The 14679-nt window shown below is 49.6% G+C and overlaps 1 protein-coding gene across 1 annotated transcript in view; it reads left to right on the top strand.

Annotated features, from left to right (window-relative positions):
* The window catches only part of CCDC92 (coiled-coil domain containing 92), a 30580-nt gene extending 16607 nt beyond the window's left edge, over positions 1 to 13973 (top strand). Inside the window, exons 2-4 of the mRNA XM_021698672.2 lie at positions 9343 to 9489; positions 10097 to 10138; positions 12569 to 13973. Of these exons, the coding sequence (XP_021554347.1) occupies positions 9360 to 9489; positions 10097 to 10138; positions 12569 to 13344 (948 nt within the window). The 5' untranslated portion in view covers positions 9343 to 9359 and the 3' untranslated portion in view covers positions 13345 to 13973. The remainder of the gene's footprint in view (positions 1 to 9342; positions 9490 to 10096; positions 10139 to 12568) is intronic.
* Positions 13974 to 14679: the final 706 nt, after the last annotated feature.

Below are 14679 nucleotides of genomic sequence, written 5' to 3'. Positions count from 1 at the left end.
CCAATAAAAACAAATATTTTATTCATGATTATCAGAGGATATGTAATTACTGAAATTAAATGCCTGGCCACTGTGACTTTGGTTACTGAATTGACTATTGTTAGGATATTTTAATAATTTTGAAGATCTCTACTGTTTTCCCTGTTTAAACGCTTCTGAAATAATTAGTGTGGACCCATTTTGCAGAAGGGCAAGTCAGAGGAGGTGACTCTTTTTGGCTTGATTGCCGAGCTAAATTACGAAGCTGTCCAAGATGACGTAACTGGGAATGGGCAGAGCTCTTCCACCTAAATCACAAGGATAAGGTCTCTTTTTTCTGTAAGTGATAATCTTCCCAGATGCCCCATAAGGGTTTAGCTAAGTATGTTTTATTAGCACTAGTGAAACAATTGACTGTTTTACCTTTTATAAGCAATAAAAGAAAAGTTTGGCTAAATTAAAGTGCATAGAGCTTCAGTTAATAATACCTTTCTTTCCTTGAAACCTACACTATAATTAGGTCGGTCCACAGGATGGATAAAGGAAGCCCTATCAGTTAAATCAGTTGAAATGGTTCATCTGTTTGGCAAACCATATTGAGAGATTTTTAAAGCAAGTGAACACATCTTCTCAGCCTAGGACATACAATTTAGATTGTGGTCACCAAGTGCTAAGATTTAAGGAGACTCTCCTATTTCATTATTGTGAAAAGGCAGTCTGCATTTGGGTCACTACATCTTTTAGGTTATCAATCAGTAGACAATTAAAATCTGCAGTAATCACAGTGTAGAAATGGAAACACTAATCAGATATGACCTGCTTATTTTCCCTTCCATTTAAAGGAAAATATCACTAGGTAGAACTGTGTGTGTGTTAAGTTGGGAGATTTATATGTCCCTAAATTGTTGGCTTAGGACCATCTTGGTAAATGACAAGCTTATTAGAAGTTCACAAGTGGCATTGCTATTGAGTTGTGAATGTTTTCATCTCTAGTTTCTGAAATGAGCCTACTGGGGTGGAGCCCAGAGGGCAGTCATCCTGGATGCTGTGCAGAAGGACAGGAGGAAGACATGGGGAGAGCAGAAGGGCCAAGCAGAGCCACCACGTGGCCATCTATTTCCCTAGAGGCAACTTCTCTTTAAGACTTTTCTCTTTGAAGTAGAAAGTGCTGAGTCTGTACCAGCATTGTGTCTGGATATCGACTCCACCCCGCCCCCAGCCAGGAGATGGGGGTGCTGGTGTGCCTGCCACAGAGTGTAGGCATTCTGGATATTAAGTGGCCCAATGTTCTCGGAGGCCCAGGGCACTCCCAGAAAGTACCATGTGATTGCAGACCATGGAGCTCATGCATCTGCCTGCTTAGAGACTCTCAGACAATCTGAAACACAGACTTGCTTCTTTCTGAGATGTTTTCGAGTGGAGGGGCTGAGCCCCTACCAGGGTGTAGATACCTGACGTGGTTTTTAAATAGAAGCCAAACGGAAACTCTTAAAGTATGAGATAATCGGACTGCAGAGAAACTTGGTTAATAAATCCATCATGGAGGCCCCTAGTGACGGCAGACTTCCCAGACAGCCACGTATCACATTCCCGTGTCTAATTGCCAATCTCTCTAATCACATCTATTACAACTTTAATGCTAGGCTGTACATGCTTTCAGGAGGAAATGGCTGTCAGTGTCTAAAGAATCGTTGACGGGCCTTGTATTTTATGATGGATAATGTCAGAGGATTACAGGAATGCATAATGCATGGGAGCAGGGAGGTACTCAAGTGCTCATCGTGATCATTGTCTGCATGTCTTGGGGGCACCCAAATTGTTGCTTTTGTAAAAATGGCCTTCCCGTTCATTATTCTTGGTTCTGGTAAACTAGTCACAATTCTAGCAACCCAAGACTACCCTGGAAAAAAATAACTAAAACACGTGATACTACTTTGCTAGTGGATAGTTAGTGATTATCTTTTTTTAAGAGAAACTGCTTTATAATTTTTTTCTGACTCTAAACTAATATACATTTATCATTAAAGCAGCTTTAGATTTTTAAAAAGTAAAAATCATCCACAATCCACCATCTAGAGATAAATGCTTTTAACACTTTGTTGTATATCCTTCTAGATGTTGTCTCTACTTATATAGACAAAAATATGACATTAAATATACAGCTTTTAATACACTTTTTTGACTTACCGTAAAATATTTCCTTGTCGATAAGTATACATCTACATGATCATTTGTGATAATCTCAGAGTTTGCATGCACCATGCTAACCTCTTATCAGCAGACATTCAGATTACTTTGTGAGATGGTTATCTTACAAAAAAAAGATGCTTTTCTTTTTTTTTTCTTTGCTTTCTACTGGAGTTTTCCTCTTAGCTTTTAGGGACATGCCCATTTAAAAAAGATGTGCCACCTACCTAGCTCGAGACTCTCCATCATCTGCTCTGCCCCTCATGCTTGTGCTTTCTCTAAAATAAATAAATCTTTTTTAAAATTTTATTTTTTTAAAGATTTATTTATTTATTTGAGAGAGAGAGCGAGCAAGTGCACAAGCAGGGGGAGCGGCCGGCAGAGGGTGAGGGAGAAGCAGGCTCCCCGCTGAGCAGAGAGCCTGACATGGGGCTCAATCCCAGGACCCTGGGATCATGACCTGCGCTGAAGGCAGACATTTAACCGACTGAGCCACCCAGGCACCCCTAAATAAATCTTTTAAAAAACCTAATTCTCTAAGGATGATCAATAAAGATTTTCTGTCACTTTAAAGAACATTGCACCTTTTGTTTTCAACATTTTTTTGCTTCTGCTTTGTTTTGGGGTTTTTTTTTAAAGATTTTATTTAGAAGGAGAGAGCATGAGTGCTTGGTGGAAGGGGGAGAGGGAGAGAGAATCCCAAGCAGACTCCACACCAAGCGCAGAGCCCAGTGTAGGGCTTGGTTTCACAACCCCGAGGTCATGACCTGAGTGGAAATCAAGAGTTGGATGCTCAACCGACTAAGCCACCCAGGCGCCCCCCAGGTGCCCCTTTTTGCTTCCACTTTGTCAAGGTATTCATTCTCTTTACCAAAATATTTCTGGAGTGGTTGTTGAATGCTTATGCTCCCTGGAAATGATGTCCTTTTTCTTGGTGCCCTAATTCTTGGGGATTCTTAAATAACTTACTAGTTGAATTTCTTAAATACACGTACAAGTAGAAATAGTCAAGTCCTACAACTTAAAAGAGTTTTTTATCCAGGATTGTTCTGAATTCAGATTAATGTCAGTATTCATTTTCAGAGACGGTTTTCTTTCCTAAAAGCAGGTATTTTGGATTGAGAGTTGATGGCCTAATTAGCCTTGGACCTTTTTTAGCTTCTTGTAGAGCATTTCAGATTGTTTCTAAGTAAGAAGTAGGCTTTACTGTCCCTGAGGGTGCCTTGCTCTGCCTACCTCTTTATTCTCTGCGCGAATGCTTCTCTCCAGTGCAAATGGAAGATAAAGGCCAGCAGAAAATGCTTCTGTTTCCTTTTATGTTTCTCTCTCTGGAGGTAACTAGAATTTCTTTGCTAGCTCATTTCCATACTTAGATGATGTTCTGGAAATACTGGAAGGTGGGACTCAGTAAGCAACTTGGGAGTATGTTTGCATAACTGTGGGCCAGTATTTACATGAAAACAATATAGCTAACATTTATAACATTTACAGCTCCCATTTAGCTATAGCTAACAGCACTTACTGTACCCAGACACTGTACATGATTGCATTTCGCTCTTGAAACAACCCTATGAGTTAGATATTGCGGTGATTTAGGTGACAAGATGGGGTTCAGATTTAATCCCAGACATAGTCTGTCTCCTCAAGAGCTTGTCTGTTCTGGTCTTGTTTATCCCACTGTGTTCAGCAAATCTTTGGGCCTCAGTTTCTTGAAATAAAGAGGGGTTGGAATAGCTAGCTGATTTTGAAGGTTTCCTCCACCCTCAACTTCTTGAGTCCAGGAATCTGCCTAGAAAACCACCTCCCTGCTAGAAATCCTCTCACATTGAACGTCTACACTTGCTGACTTTGCCCTTCTCAGTCAACCTCCATTTTCTCCATGGCAATGCCTATATTCTAAGACCCGTAGGAGAGCAGCACACGGAGTCCCCAGGAGAAGGCCACAGAGGTCCTTGTCACAGAACACTGGGATGCCACAGCCTGTTCAGGGCCAGGTGGCTCCTGTCAGGTCACAGGCCTTGCCAAAGGCACGGACAGACCGCAGCTGTTCTGATTGCTCGTGGCATGAGGGAACCTAACATGAATGGGTTATAACTTATTCATGACTAGAAGCTGAAATAGCTTCTTATAACTAATTCACAGCTACCACGTGAGTGCTAGTGCGCTATTTTTTCAGATTCTAAAATTATTACCCTAGTTCCACAGGCTTTGTGTTGAGTGAAAAGATAAGTCTGCTTTTGATTGCCCACGAACAAAGAAGTTTCCCATTTTTAAATGGTGGGACCCTTTCCCATCAAAGACACTCCATTGCTTCTAGTCTAAGAAATGTGGACAGGTACACTTTAAAATATTGCTTCTGGCATGTCAAGGAATTATGGGATGAGGTCATGTTCAAATCAGTGCTGCCGTAATGCTTTTTGATTAATGCAATGTAATTCTCGTGGAGACCTGCACTCAGCAACATTAGGAAGCATTGTAAAATTATCTGAAGCCGGCCTGTAATGCATGAGTTCAGATGTAAAGGAAGAACGGAAGTTCATTAGGCAAGAGGGTGGGAGGTAGTTTGCCAGGAGAATTCCAGATGGAGGGAAAAGGCGTGCAAAGGCCCTGTGTTGGGGGAGGGGTGTGGCAGATGAGGTGGGGGAGGACAACAGTGTTGATGGAGTCCAGGGGGAGACTGGTGTGGGGCAAGGCTGGGGAGGGAAGGCAGAGCAGGCTGGGCCTCTGGGAATGGGGGCTGGATCCCAAGAGCATCGCAGGGATGCAAGATGGTCAACTTTGTCTGCAGATGAAAATGTAGGCAAGATCTGTGTGTGCGCTTAGGAGGAATGTTGAAGAAAAAGGTGTGTGTTTAAAAGGGGGCAAAAGCGAGTCTGGCTTTGGTTCCTCCCCATCGTAGCACCAGAGCTGCTCCCCGCAGCAGCAGCGGGGCCAAGATGCGGCCTTTTGACCCCACACAGACTCATTGCTGAGTCAGCCCCAGAGGAAGACAGGGAGTATGGCCCTGGCTTTCGGATTGGGCATCCGCCTGAACCCCAAGGACCAGGGCACACATGCAACGCTATGTGTACCTTATTCTTTCTCCCCAGCTAGCTTAGCTGCTTCATAAGGGCTCCGGCTAGGCCCAGAGTGCCCTGCCCTCAGCCAGCTTCCTGGACAACTTTGCTGGTGAGCCTTTTTGCCATACTGGCTGGTCAGCAGTGCCCTTTGGTCATTGTCTGTCTAACCTGGAGCTCAGCCCGTGGATCCTGCTCCGGTGAGCAGTGCTGTGCAGGCTGTCACGTGGCCCGGGCCTGGCTCGACTGGAGGAGCACTACGCTCCCCGTGCTGAGAGGCCACCGCGAGGTCCCCTGCTTTATTTGCCCCTCTGGGTCAGAGCATTCGAGATGTGATGCAGACGTTTGGAAAAGCATCTGATTTTCTGCATGGAATTGAGACCTACCCCAGCCTTCAGGATTCTCGCCCACAGAGCCTGAGGGCCCAGAGAAGCTGCAAGGCGCAGATGCAGCATTCTCTGATCTATGTTTTCCCTTGTCGATGGGATATTCCTGTTTTTCCTCAGGGGAGTGTTCAGAGAACAAACGACGTAGGTGATAGGAGAGCACTTTGTGCCTGTACAAGTGGAGATGGCCCATAAATAAAAGTATCATGTCATCATTTATACATTAGTGCCCTGAAAGAGAGGAAAGAACATTACTTTTGAATTAGGAGGAAAATTGGAAACAAGCTACTGATAGGCCATTTGTCCTTGTGCTAACACAGAGCAGTCTCGGTGAGGTCGGGGCCGACGTCTCTCCAAGGACCTTCGTTAAAATCGTGTTATTGCCAGGAAATGGTGTTAGCATCCCTCCCCGCGCCGGGAGGAAGTCTTGGCCAGGTCTGCAGAACCCCTCTCTAGAATTTGGAACAGTCTTTGTCAAGCATTAATTTTCCCAACATGTAGAGTGAATTGCAAATTAACAGAAATTTACTACCTAATGAATTTACCACAGGAAAAACTGCATGTGTGGCTTAACCTCCAAATCGTGGTCAAGGTAGCCTGTTCAGCAGGTCTCCCTTCAGGATGCCCATGCCCACTGCTTCGGCCCGAGTTTGCTGGCAGAGCCGTGCACGCCGTGGGCGGGGGTCCTGCCCTCTGACCGCCGCCGTGGCTGGGCCCTGGAATGCCAGTCACTTGGAAGCCCATCATCTGCAGCTAAGCACAGCATCTCCGAGAGGAGAGGAGGCCAATGTCCAGGCTGCACTGCCTTTGGCCGAGCCAGTAACTGTGAAATTGCTGACAGCTCCCAGCGACGCTTAGAAACAAAATTGGATTGCCTCAAGACTAAAAGCGGCAATACAAAGAGCCCACAATTTGTAGCATATGCCCCTTTTGACACAGAAAGTGCAGTGTTGTGCAAGCTGTGCTCTGGGAGTGTCAGCCTCCATTACTGGTTGACACACTGTCGAGACAGGGTGAATGCCTTTACTCAAGAAGGATGCATTATTCATGGGTAGTAGACACCCTGCATTTTTACCTTCATCCATCACGCTGACCCTTTCAGGGATGAGTCCTGAATGCTCCTTCGTGTCTCTGACTCCCAGAGTGTCTTAGAGATTCTGAATTAAGCCTCTCAGGACCACCTTCATTTCTTCCTCCAGATTAGCCACATCTCCCAGCTGTGTCTCCATGGCCTAAACGGGAGGCTTCTGTAACTTCGTTCTTGCCAATTTACTGGAAGGATTAGGTCATGACCCGTGATTGCATGTCACAAGAGCTAAGAATAAGAAATTGAAATCGTCACTTTCTTTTAGGCTATAGCAACTCCTTGTCATCAGGAAGTCTGTGATATTGTCAGCCTTTTGAGCGGAGGGAAAAGAATTGAGTAGCTTGAATACCATTTGGAGATGTGACTCGTTTCCTCGGGCCTAAGTGGACCTGCACTGTTGCTGTGTATCCCAACAATTGGAGGGTGCCCTGCATGAATAGCTTCTCCTCACTTGGGCCTGTTACGTCAGCACAGAGTGCAGAGAAGGACAGAGCGCCAGTCAGTGAAGTGCCACGGGGTTGAAAACGCCTGCCTTCCCGCTGTCGGGACCCCAGACGGAGTCGCCACGCTCCCTTGCTGGCTCTGCACATTATAGACTCATAGTCTTCCTGTTCACTTTGTGTTTCTCCCGAGGCTATCTGCCCATGACAATGGGAAGCTTCAAGGGCACGTTCTTATTTCTGTACTTGCCTCAGTGAACTAATAAATTACAGATTTAGTACAATTCAAAGCTGCTGATCCACTGAGGCAATTAGAATATGAATGCTTCTTTAAATCAGATTTAAATGTGTTACAAATAAAATATACCACACTATGATTGGAACGGGGTAGCCGCTGAGGTCCTATTTTTACTCCCCTCCCTGCCCGCTCTGGTAGATTACGGGCACATCTCATCTTGTACAATCAGTGCTGGACAAAACTGTTTTGAAATTTTAGTGTTTCCCCTTTTCTTTGAGCAAGGCCTGCCTTAAAGTTAGCGTTAAGCAGGAAGTCAGAGGGGGCTCCTTGCCACAGGAGCACGCTGGCCAGCCCACCCGTGCCACTCGTCATGGCTGACTCCTATGTTAGTGTCCTGCTCTAACACGAGACCACGAGCTGGCCAGGCAGCATGGGCTCTCCAGAGCCCTGGGATCCCAGGTGGAAGTCCCCGCCTGGCCCAGGACCTGGACAGGAGCACCTGCGCTGCAGCAGAGACAAGCCTTCAGGGTGGAAACTGCAAGGCTGCTCACAGCTCCCCATGGAAAAGCTCTGTCTGATGGAAACTCGACCCTGGCCTCAGCTGCAGCTTGAAGTCGAGTTAAAGGCCTGGGAAATCTCATCTCTGTTCTCTAGAAGCCATCACTGTAATAAGTTCCCTCTTGTTGGATTCTGTTTCTGGTCTTTTCTGTGAACTGCACTGTAACGGCCATTGTCACGGCTACCTCTTTTCACACAAAAGTAAATCTTGTCCTTCGCTCGATTCCTAGAAATGAAATCGTGAAGTCAGAGGGATGGTACTCTCCCAGGCTCCAGACACACTTCGCCAAATTGTATCCCCTTCCCCCCCTCCGACAGGGCAAAGCGGCCAACACCACCACTGGACGCTGCACCATGCCCCTCTCCCCGCCGAATGTCCTTTTGTTCCTCTGTACCTGTTCCCCTTACCCGCCCTCCCTCCCTCCCTCTCAGGCTTGCCTCTCACACTCTATTTCCTTAGCTTGCCTTAAGTGAAGCCTGTGGCCCGAGGAGATCGTGGGAAGCTTTTCCGTGTGACTGAAGACGCATGTCTTGAGTTCCAGTTATGAACTTTCCTTAGTTCCAGAGCTGGGGTGTGTCACCCAGTGTGGTGACAGCACCTGGGCGTGTGGTCATCTCCAGAGCCATCCACATACCGGAAGCCCTTTGAGAAGTAGTGTTCCTCTGGGAGGGCTCTTTGGCATAGCAAATGAGGAAAAATGCACTCTGAGGTTCTGTATTTACAAGGATAATTTACAAGCAAATAACCCACATTTCGTCCTTTGCATTTTTCAGTGCTGTGCAAGGCGTCTTAAATTTCTTTGGTAGCTTTTCCAGAAAGACCAATTGACTTCAGCACATTTCTCGAGTTACAGTAAAGTCAGAGAATCTGAGGCCCTGAGTGAGCAGCTGATGATTGATGACAGAAGCCACCGTGGGTGGGGAGGCAGGGTTTGGGGACAGACTCCAGCTTCCCATAGTCACCACATGGCCCTTTCCCAAAGAAAGATGTGGGGCTCCTCTCAGCTCTGTGAAATCCATGGGCTTCCTTCTGGAGTTCTCCCCACCTCTTCCTCCTCCTCCTTGCTTTGGCCATCTCTCAATACCATTTTGAGGAAACGTTCACCCCATTGCCCAGGTGCTCGGTCTTTCCGTGAGGAAGCTGTCAGTGTGTACCTTGTCAGGGAAATCTTTGGCAATCTAGCAATTTTGGTCACAGTCTGTTGAAGTCTATGTGGCGTGTGGAAAGGCTAGGATTTGGAATCGGGGAACCCAGGTTTGATGTACCCCTTCTGCCTCCAGAGCCAGGCCTCATGCTGCCTGCCACCCCCCCAAAGCCAAGGAGGGCAGGCAGCAGGCAGCGCCCTCTTCCAGCCTTCCACCCGCAACCCTCGCTGTCAGAGATAGCCACCAGGGTCTGTGTTTCCCGCAGGCCATCTGGATGTCAGCATGGCAGCCACAAACCTGGAGAACCAGTTGCACAGTGCCCAGAAGAACCTCCTGTTCCTTCAGCGGGAGCACGCCAGCACCCTCAAGGGGCTGCACGCCGAGATCAGGCGGCTGCAGCAACACTGCACAGGTACCAGGGGCCCCGCGTGACCCCCGGAGCAGGGCCCCCAGGACCACCTGGGGCCGTAGAGCAAAGCAGGACCTGTTGTCGGGACTGTTTGAGACAGAAGCCGGCTCAGAAGCCATGCCAGGCTTGCTCAGGAGTGGAGCGAGAAGAGATTTCACTCTTCTCTCTGATGCGGTTAACCCCACCATCGCTGGAGTCCATCCCAATGTCTTCCCTCATCCTCTTTGCCTAATCAACACACACCAAGCGTAAAGCTGCAAAGTCATTTCTTGGCATACTGAGGATTTAGAAGATCAAAATGCAATGGTTAGGCTTTACAGTGCATTTTGGAACTGATCGTCAAACTGTAACACACAGAGCAAGCTGCTTGCTAACTGTAGATGCCGGGGTGTGTCTTAGGGAAGGAGGGTCTCTCTGAGCCCTAGGAGGGACAGTGGCCGCTGGTGGCTCCTGCCATTTGCACGCCTGCCGCTAACGCGGCCAAGCCCTGCTCTGTCTGGGCAGGATTTGCGGGCTGATCGTGGGAATCGGTTCTGCATTTTCAGAGCTGATGAAGACTTTGAAACCTACTGTAAACATACAAAATTAATGTATATGGTTTCCTTTTTAGATTTAACATATGAGCTGACACTCAAAAGTTCGGACCAGACAGGTAAGAACTTCTTCCCGGAAAGTGAATGGCGGTATTATTTCTGGTTGTGGCACATGTTGGTGCCATTTGTTCATTAGCTACACATTTAGAAGAAAATACATTGCTAGGAAGAGTTGCACGTGTGACCAGAGCTTTCTAAGAAAAGATGGGAAGGACGTTTGGACCTTGAGGTGTTATGAGGGGCTGTCAGTGGAGTGGGAAGGAAGAGTGGTTTTATTTTCTTTTGATGGACACGTATATTTGGAATGTCTGTTATATGCTTTTCTTGACTTCGATATTTCTCCAGTGAATGTCTTCCTTCTCTAATCAAGAAATTAATGTAATTTAAACCAGAAAGAGGAGAAGGAACAGGGTCCCACCACCTCTGTCCGTTGAGCCTCACCCAGGACCTGGCACAGAGCAGGCGCTCCCGACACACTGGTTGAGTGAGGGACCAAATGACTAGATAGTCCCCAAAGAATCGTGAATGCCTTTCTCTAGACTGCAGTCTCGGAAATGCTTCCCCTCAACCAGAATCCTCAGGGACCCCCCAAAGATATCAGCCTAATGGCAGCTGGGGCAGAGAAGATAGAACGGGGGCCCCTGTGGCTGATGACAATTAGCTTGCTCCCCGGAACCAAGTGGGGATTTGAAAAGTGCAGAATCCACACGAGTCGAGATGCCTTTTCCTAAATAGGCCGCACTATGGCCTATTTATTATTCATGAGTGTGTCCAAGTACGGGTAACAGACACGGACCTCTCCATGGGTCTCGGTGCATCGCCAAGTACTGACTTTTCCATTTGTGATACTCAGGTTACAGTCTCTTAAGTGTGTCTTTCGGGGGCCCAGATGTCCTTTTGTCTGTGTGGCAGAGGAGGGGCTTCACTGAAGAGATAGGATGCCAGGCTTCTCCTCCCCCGAAGCCCTGGGCCAGGATCAGGGGCCTCCGGGGATTCCTGCACCCCTGCCACCCACATCTCGGGAATCAGGGTGTTTCATTTCCCACCCCCTCCTGGCCAGGCTAACCTGAAGATTAGTTCTTGCCCTTGAACCCTCTCTGCATACAGGAGGAAGGAACTCATATGCCTGGTCCCTCCTCCCCTGCCCCTAGAGAGAGCCCCTTGAGGGTCTCAGCTCTAAATCCCAAGGCCACCCACCCACCCTCCTCAGCGGCAGGGGCACAAGGTGATAATTGGAGACGGTATGAGAGCTCTCAGCTGGCCCTGGTGGGGGTATCTCCCCTCCCCAAGACTGGAAGTCACTGCTTTACCTTGGTGGATGCAGAACTTGCTCCATCTAGGGGCATGGGGCGGGGGCGCAGATACAGGCCCCTGGACCCCCTCCCCTGAAGGTTGATTCTGAGGCTCAGGGAGGAGACCTGAGAATCTGTTTAAAAAGTGCCACAGTGAGAGGCACCTGGCTGGCTCAATCCATAGAGCGTGTGACTCTTGATCTCGGGGTCGTGAATTCGAGCCCCACATTGGGTGTAGAGATTACTTAAAAAAAAAAAATTTTTAAGTGATGCAGTGACTGAGCACTCAGGCAGCTGGGGAAATCTGTCCGTAGGTGGTGAAGAGCAGTTGCCTCAGCTGAGTGCACATGCAGATTTTATGGGGAAAGACCGAAACTTTAGAAAGGATGTGGGTGTGGAGGAGGAGGTAGAGTAGAGCTTCCTATAGAAGAGTGGAAATTGGCAAAAGAGGAGGTGCTGATCCCTGGGAACAATGGTCACCAAGGAGCAGCTCTCTCGAGTCTCAGGGAGGTAGGGCAGGCAGACGCGGTAGCTCCTGAAAAGTCAGGAGCCAACAAACATCAGTCCATAGCCCTGGATTTGGGGCCCCACTCGGCCCGCATCCCCATGTGAGAGGTGCCCGCGGACGCTGGCTCCCAGCCCTGCACAGGCCCCGGCAGCGCTGGGGGGAGATCCTGAGCTGCTGGAGGTGGGCACACACAGGGTGGGCGGGGGGCTGAGGCGGAGCCCCCAGGCCCAGGAACAGCCACCATTTGAGACAGGAGGAGTTGGGGACCCTGTGGCAGGGAAGGCAGCAGCCTCCCCTCCTGTCTCCTCTGCAGCTTCAGAGTTTTGTGCTTAGACACGGAGAAAGTCTACAGTTGTCTTTCAGAACGGGGCTTCGAGTGAAGCAGGTGCTTAGTACATGCGGCCCAAGCAGACAGAGGGATCTGCTCAGTTTATTCCTATTTGCTGGGGTCTGATAGCCTGAGATTGTCCGTTGTGACTTCAGCATTTTTGAAGTGTGGAGGCGTTCTGTGCAGTGAGCCAGGGAACCGAGAGCTGGAAGGCGCTCCGAGAGCACTCGATCCACACCTGGGTGAGGGAGAGGGCAGGGGGTGGGAGCAAGAGGCCCTGGGGAGGGCAGCCGACACAGAAGGACTCCCTGCCTCTGCTCCGGGGGGTTCTAAACCCCGCCCCCTCGGCTTGTTCTTCTAGGAGAGGGGTCTTCCAGAAGCAGTGAACTAAAGAGAAGATGTGAAGAACTGGAAGCCCAACTGAAGCTCCAGGAGAACGAGAACAATGAGCTGCTCAAAGAGCTGGAGCAGAAGAACGCCATGATCGCGGTGCTGGAGAACACCGTCAAGGAGAGGGAGAAGAAGTACCTGGAGGAGCTGAAGGTGAAGAGCCACAAGCTGAACATGCTGTCCAGCGAGCTCGAGCAGCGCGCCAGCACCATCGCCTACCTGACGTCCCAGCTGCACGCCGCCAAGCGCAAGCTCATGAGCGCCAGTGGGACCTCGGACGGCAGCCCCTCTGGGAGCCCCGTGCTGGCCAGCTACAAGCCGGCCCCCCCCAAGGACAAGCTGCCCGAAACACCCCGCCGCCGGATGAAAAAGAGCCTCTCGGCCCCCCTGCACCCCGAATTTGAAGAGGTCTACAGATTTGGGGCTGAGAGCCGGAAACTCCTCTTGCGGGAGCCAGTGGATGCCATGCCTGACCCCACCCCATTCCTGCTGGCCAGGGAGTCCGCCGAGGTCCACCTCATCAAGGAGAGGCCTCTGGTCATCCCCCCCATCACCTCCGACCGTGGCCCGAGCGAGCAGCACAGCCCGGCCCGCGAGAAGCCGCACAAGGCTCACGTGGGGGTGGCCCACCGCATCCACCACGCCGCCCCACCGCAGGCCCAGCCCGAGGTGGAGACACTGGCAGTTGACCAGGTGAACGGAGGGAAGGTCGTGAGGAAGCACTCAGGGACGGACAGAACTGTGTGAAGCCTGCCCCACGCGGCCCTTCACCCTCGGCTGTCGATGCACTGTGAGCACTACTAGGAAAAACTCATCCATGCTTTTGTTTGTTTTAAATCCCATGCATGCCAAATTTTTTTCAGACCTGTCAACAGATTATTCTTCTCCTGCTCCTCTTGCCCTCTTACTGACACCAAAATACGATCGTGTCCCTGCTGCAGAATACGTATTTACTAATCGCTGTGGCCAAACACCTGTGTGCCGAATCGCTTGCTTCTAATCCCACTCCGTGTAACCTCCGTGCGCTCGTGGACAAAGCACAGGCCACAGGCTGCATCACTACTCAACGTTAATGAAATCAGATAGTCACACGCCTCATTCTACAGCCAGAGCAATACATGCCGACCGACCTTGACCCTCTCGCTCCAGTTTCCAGGGCAGCCCGTCCGGAGCAGCCCCTGCTCCCTCCAGGAGACCCTGTAACCTCCCGACAAGCCTTTCCCAGGGCGGCACGGAGAGCCAAGCAGCTGTATATGTGTATCACGGGAACGAAATATGATGTTACTTCTCATATCACTACAACCTGAACGTGTGTTCATATTTTTTGTTAGTTTTATCCAAAGTGTTCAAGATCCCAACAAACTTTATTTTCTAAACCTGCCTCTTTCTGTTTTGTGTCTTTTATTAAACCACCTGAGGGAGGAGCTGCGGGGGGAGACTGTGGGAGCGGGAGAAACAGCTACCCCCCCCCCCAGTAACTACTGCATTCTCACCCCATGTTCTCTCCCAGGGCTCCCGCCCCTGAGAAGACTGCACTTCCAGGCTCCTCCCTTGCAAAGTAAAGCCACTCCTGCCCTCCAGCAGGCCTGGCCCCAGGGTGTGCGGAAGGAAGGAACGCCCAGGAGCCAGGCCGGGGTATTCTAAGTCTGCCCCCAGCCCCACGCAGACCCGGCCAGGGTGCAGGTAGGAGCTCATGCGGGAATGACACGCCAGCTCAGGGTCCTCACCCCCACCCGGCAGACTGGAGCGCTCTGGAAGGGGGGAGGGGTGGCGGTGGGGGACCACGGCCATCTCTGCTGGGGGCGGCAGCATGGGCCCAGGAAGGGGACTCTGCCGGACCCCGCCCAGCAGCCCAGCACTTCCACCTAATCACAACGTCTCCTCTGAGAAGGGAAAGAAAACGACATACCTTAAAATGTTCTCTAGTATTTACTTTTCAAATATGCAGAATCCTTAGAAACAGTTTAAAAACCAAAACCATCTGCTTAATTTCTACGGAAAGAGATTAAATTGATTTCAAATGAAAGGAAAAGCCATGTCCGTCCACCCCCAGCCGCTCCAGGCCCCGAGAGCTGACCGCAG

This window comes from Neomonachus schauinslandi, chromosome 14 (genome assembly GCF_002201575.2).
Source record: "Neomonachus schauinslandi chromosome 14, ASM220157v2, whole genome shotgun sequence".
Lineage (NCBI taxonomy): Eukaryota > Metazoa > Chordata > Mammalia > Carnivora > Phocidae > Neomonachus > Neomonachus schauinslandi.
The sequence above is the reverse complement of the archived record's forward strand: the minus strand, read 5'-3'. Positions and strand labels throughout refer to the sequence as shown.